Below are 6,000 nucleotides of genomic sequence, written 5' to 3' on the forward strand. Positions count from 1 at the left end.
AAGACTTTAAATGGGTTAAAAAGGACTAAACTAGACTTGATATTGTTTTGATATTGACTTGATATTGTTTTGAACTGTGAACTGCAAACACCTGCTGTACTAACACTGTGTTACAGTACATTTGACTGGATCTCATTTGTAACGGACAAGTGATTCAAAACAGTTTATATGCATGTTTTTATCCACCACATTGCAACATACAATATATCCTTTTCCCCTAGACTATGGTACGATTCACTTTTGTGCCAACTGAATATCATACAGCACAACCAAAATGTTATTAACCATAATGTCAACAGCTCAACTCACCATCGCTACACTGTTTCCCCATCTCTCCCAAGATAGGATTTAGATTGACTTTGGAGCCAATAATCTATCACTACTCTGTAGAGGAGAGGTTTTGAGCCAATAATCTATCACTACTCTGTAGAGGAGAGGTTTTGAGCCAATAATCTATCACTACTCTGTAGAGGAGAGGTTTTGAGCCAATAATCTACCACTACTCTGTAGAGGAGAGGTTTTAGGCCAATAATCTATCACTACTCTCTGCAGAGGAGAGGTTTTGAGCCAATAATCTATCACTACTCTCTGTAGAGGAGAGGTTTTAGGCCGATAATCTATCACTACTCTGTAGAGGAGAGGTTTTAGGCCAATAATCTATCACTACTCTGTAGAGGAGTGATTTTGAGCCAATAATATATCACTACTCTGTAGAGGAGAGGTTTTAGGCCAATAATCTATCACTACTCTGTAGAGGAGAGGTTTTAGGCCAATAATCTATCACTACTCTGTAGAGGACAGGTTTTAGGCCAATAATCTATCACTACTCTCTGTAGAGGAGAGGTTTTAGGCCAATAATATATCACTACTCTGTAGAGGACAGGTTTTAGGCCAATAATCTATCACTACTCTGTAGAGGAGAGGTTTTAGGCCAATAATCTATCACTACTCTGTAGATGAGAGGTTTTAGGCCAATAATCTATCACTACTCTGTAGAGGAGAGGTTTTAGGCCAATAATCTATCACTACTCTGTAGAGGAGTGATTTTGAGCCAATAATATATCACTACTCTGTAGAGGAGAGGTTTTAGGCCAATAATCTATCACTACTCTGTAGAGGAGAGGTTTTAGGCCAATAATCTATCACTACTCTGTAGAGGAGAGGTTTTAGGCCAATAATCTATCACTACTCTGTAGAGGACAGGTTTTAGGCCAATAATCTATCACTACTCTCTGTAGAGGAGAGGTTTTAGGCCAATAATATATCACTACTCTGTAGAGGACAGGTTTTAGGCCAATAATCTATCACTACTCTGTAGAGGAGAGGTTTTAGGCCAATAATCTATCACTACTCTGTAGAGGAGAGGTTTTAGGCCAATAATCTATCACTACTCTGTAGAGGAGAGGTTTTGAGCCAATAATCTATCACTACTCTGTAGAGGAGAGGTTTTAGGCCAATAATCTATCACTACTCTGTAGAGGAGAGGTTTTAGGCCAATAATCTATCACTACTCTGTAGAGGAGAGGTTTTAGGCCAATAATCTATCACTACTCTGTAGAGGTAAGGTTTTGAGCCAATAATCTATCACTACTCTCTGTAGAGGAGAGGTTTTGAGCCAATAATCTATCACTACTCTGTAGAGGAGAGATTTTAGGCCAATAATCTATCACTACTCTGTAGAGGAGAGATTTTGAGCCAATAATCTATCACTACTCTGTAGAGGAGAGGTTTTAGGCCAATAATCATCTATCACTACTCTCTGTAGAGGAGAGGTTTTAGGCCAATAATCTATCACTACTCTGTAGAGGAGAGGTTTTAGGCCAATAATCTATCACTACTCTGTAGAGGAGAGGTTTTAGGCCAATAATCTATCACTACTCTGTAGAGGACAGGTTTTAGGCCAATAATCTATCACTACTCTCTGTAGAGGAGAGGTTTTAGGCCAATAATATATCACTACTCTGTAGAGGACAGGTTTTAGGCCAATAATCTATCACTACTCTGTAGAGGAGAGGTTTTAGGCCAATAATCTATCACTACTCTGTAGAGGAGAGGTTTTAGGCCAATAATATATCACTACTCTGTAGAGGACAGGTTTTAGGCCAATAATCTATCACTACTCTGTAGATGAGAGGTTTTAGGCCAATAATCTATCACTACTCTGTAGAGGAGAGGTTTTAGGCCAATAATCTATCACTACTCTGTAGAGGAGAGGTTTTGAGCCAATAATCTATCACTACTCTGTAGAGGAGAGGTTTTAGGCCAATAATCTATCACTACTCTGTAGAGGAGAGGTTTTAGGCCAATAATCTATCACTACTCTGTAGAGGAGAGGTTTTAGGCCAATAATCTATCACTACTCTGTAGAGGTAAGGTTTTGAGCCAATAATCTATCACTACTCTCTGTAGAGGAGAGGTTTTGAGCCAATAATCTATCACTACTCTGTAGAGGAGAGATTTTAGGCCAATAATCTATCACTACTCTGTAGAGGAGAGATTTTGAGCCAATAATCTATCACTACTCTGTAGAGGAGAGGTTTTAGGCCAATAATCATCTATCACTACTCTCTGTAGAGGAGAGGTTTTAGGCCAATAATCTATCACTACTCTGTAGAGGAGAGGTTTTAGGCCAATAATCTATCACTACTCTCTGTAGAGGAGAGGTTATAGGCCAATAATCTATCACTACTCTGTAGAGGAGAGGTTTTGAGCCAATAATCTATCACTACTCTCTGTAGAGGAGAGGTTTTAGGCCAATAATCTATCACTACTCTGTAGAGGAGAGGTTTAGGCCAATAATCTATCACTACTCTGTAGAGGAGAGGTTTTAAGCCAATAATATATCACTACTCTGTAGAGGAAGGTTTTAGGCCAATAATCTATCACTACTCTGTAGAGGAGAGGTTTTAGGCCAATAATCTATCACTACTCTCTGTAGAGGAGAGGTTTTGAGCCAATTGAATATCATGCAGTCAAAATGTTATTACTATTTCTACAGTAGCTCAACATAGCTATTTTCTCTCTCTCCCAAGGCGAGGCATGTTAGGATTCACTATTTCACTATTTCACTAGTCTTAAGATGTTTACTGACTATCGTCCCGAATCAAAATGTTGTTCGCAGCGGAGAGGTGTGTTGCAAAAACAGCATCGTATTTAGCAGGTGCTGCTCTCTGCAACACGGCTGTCACTATTCCCTCGTGTCAATGTACTGCACCACTGCAGCCGTTTCATATTGGAATGGCCCAGCTGTCAAACAGCAGGACTTTTTGACTCAGCGCCAAGCCTCTGACTCAATGTATTGGTGGGCCGTGTCTTTGAGCACTCTCCAAATCGATAAATCTCTCTCTCTCTCCTACTCTCTTACTTTTTTGTGCGTGTTTTACTCTCTTTCGCTCTCTGACTCTCTCGCTCTCCCCCCCACACACATACACACACACTCTTTATATTTCTCTGGTGCCCTCTCTACTTGTCTTTTACTCTCCCCCCTCTTCTCTCTCTCCCCCTCTCTTCTCTCTCTCCCCTCTTCTCTCTCTCTCCCCTCTTCTCTCTCTCTTCTCTCTCTCCCTTCTCTTCTCTCTTTCCCCCTCTTCTCTCTCTTCTCTCTATCTCTCTCTCTTCTCTCTTTCCCTCCTCTTCTCTCTTTCCCCTCTCTCTATTCTCTCTCTCCCCCTCTCTTCTCTCTTTCCCCTCTCTCTCTTCTCTCTCTCCCCCTCTCTTCTATCTTTCCCCCTCTTCTCTCCCCCTCTCTTCTCTCTCTCCCCCTCTCTTCTCTCTTTCCCCCTCTTCTCTCTCTCTTCTCTCTCTCCCCCTCTCTTCTTTCTTTCCCCCTCTTCTCTCTCTCTTCTCTCTCTCCCCCTCTCTTCTCTCTTTCCCCCTCTTCTCTCTCTCTTCTCTCTTTCCCTCCTCTTCTCTCTTTCCCCTCTCTCTCTTCTCTCTCTCTTCTCTCTCTCTTCTCTCTTTCCCTCCTCTTCTCTCTTTCCCCTCTCTTTCTTCTCTCTCTCCCCCTCTCTTCTCTCTTTCCCCTCTCTCTATTGTCTCTCTCTTCTCTCTCGCTTCTCTCTTTCCCTCCTCTTCTCTCTTTCCCCTCTCTCTCTTCTCTCTCTCCCCCTCTCTTCTCTATTTCCCCTCTCTGTCTTCTCTCTCTCCCCCTCTCTTCTCTCTTTCCCCCTCTTCTCTCTCTCTTCTCTCTCTCCTCTCTCTTCTCTCTTTCCCCCTCCTCTCTCTCTCCTTCTCCTCTTCTCTCTTTCCCTCTCTCTTTCTTCTCTCTCTCTTTCCCCTCTCTTCTCTCTTTCCCCCTCTCTCTTCTCTCTCTCCTCTCTCTCTCTCTCCCCTCTCTTCTCTCTTTCCCCCTTTTCTCTCTCTCTTCTCTCTCTCCCCTCTCTTCTCTCTTTCCCCTCTCTCTCTTCTCTCTCTCCCCCTCTCTTCTCTCTTTCCCCTCTCTCTCTTCTCTCTCTCCCCCTCTCTCTTCTCTCTTTTCCCTCTCTCTCTCTTCTCTCTCTCCCCCTCTCTTCTCTCTTTCCCCTCTCTCTCTTCTCTCTCTCCCCCTCTCTTCTCTCTTTCCCCTCTCTCTCTTCTCTCTCTCCCCTCTCTCTTCTCTCTTTCCCCCTCTTTCTCTTTCCCCTCTCTTTCTTCTCTCTCTCCCCCTCTCTTCTCTCTTTCCCCCTCCTATTCTTCTCTCTCTCTTCTCTCTTTCCCTCCTCTTCTCTCTTTCCCCTCTCTCTCTTCTCTCTCTCCCTCCTCTCTTCTCTCTTTCCCCTCTCTCTTCTCTCTCTTCCCCTCTCTTCTCTCTTTCCCCCTCTTTCTCTCTCTCTTCTCTCTCTCCCCCTCTCTTCTCTCTCTCCCCCTCTTCTCTCTCTCTTCTTCTCTCTCTCTTCTCTCTTTCCTCTTTCCCTCTCTTCTTTCCCCTCTCTCTCTTCTCTCTCTCCCCCTCTCTTCTCTCTTTATCCTCTCTCTCTTCTCTCTCTCCCCCTCTCTTCTCTCTTTCCCCCTCTTCTCTCTCTCTTCTCTCTCTCCCCTCTCTTCTCTCTCTCCCCCTCTTCTCTTCTCCCTCTCTTCTCTTCTCTTCTCCTTTCCTCTCTCTCTTTCCCTCTCTTCTCTTCTCTCTCTCTTCCCTCTCTTCTCTTCTTCTTTCCCTTCTCTCTCTTCTCTCTCTCCCCTCTCTTCTCTCTTCCCCCTCTTCTCTCTCTCTTCTCTCTCTCCCCTCTCTTCTCTCTTTCCCTCTCTTCTCTCTCTCTCTCCCTCTCTCTTCTCTTTCCCCTCTCTCTCTCTCTCTCCCCTCTCTTCTCTCTCTCTCTCTCTTCTCTCTCTCCCCTCTCTTCTCTCTTTCCCCTCTCTCTCTTTCTCTCTCCCCCTCTCTTCTCTCTTTCCCTTCTCTCTCTTCTCTTTCCCCCTCTTCTCTCTCTCTTCTCTCTCTCCCCCTCTCTTCTCTCTTCTCTCTTTCCTCTCTCCCCTCTCTTCTCTCTTTCCCCCTCTTCTTCTCTCTTTCCCCTCTCTCTCTTCTCTCTCTCCCCTCTCTTCTCTCTTTCCCCTCTCTCTCTCCCTTTCTTCTCTCTTTCCCCTCTCTCTCTTCTCTCTCTCCCCCTCTCTTCTCTCTTTCCCCCTCTCTTCTCTCTCTTCTCCCTCCTCTCTCTTCTCTCTCTCCCCCTCTCTCCCCCTCTCTTATCTCTTTTCCCCCTCTCTCTCTTCTCTCTCTCCCCTCTCTTCTCTATTTCTCCTCTCTCTCTTCTCTCTCTCCCCCTCTCTTCTCTTTCTCTTCTCTCTCTCTCTCTTCTCTCTTCCCTCTCTCTTCTCTCTCTTCTCCTTCTCTCTCTTCTCTCTCTCCCTCTCTCTTCTCTCTCTCCCCTCTCTTTCTCTCTCTCCCCCTCTCTTCTCTCTCCCTCTTTCTCTCTCTCCCTCCCTTCTCTCTCTCCCCCTTTCTTCTCTCTTTCTTTAATTTCCCCTCTCTCTCTTCTCTCTCTCCCCTCTCTTCTCTCTTTCCCCTCTCTCTCTCTCTCTTTCTCT

General features: G+C 44.6%; 1 protein-coding gene across 1 annotated transcript; it reads right to left on the reverse strand.

The window, feature by feature from the left end:
• Positions 1-4,831: 4,831 nt before the first annotated feature.
• Positions 4,832-5,401, reverse strand: LOC135562732 (uncharacterized; the record flags this gene model as incomplete). Its single annotated transcript, XM_065005080.1, has 1 exon — positions 4,832-5,401. A coding segment is annotated over one exon (570 nt), but the record flags the coding sequence as incomplete, so codon positions are not given.
• Positions 5,402-6,000: the final 599 nt, after the last annotated feature.

This window comes from Oncorhynchus nerka, linkage group LG20 (genome assembly GCF_034236695.1).
Source record: "Oncorhynchus nerka isolate Pitt River linkage group LG20, Oner_Uvic_2.0, whole genome shotgun sequence".
NCBI lineage: Eukaryota > Metazoa > Chordata > Actinopteri > Salmoniformes > Salmonidae > Oncorhynchus > Oncorhynchus nerka.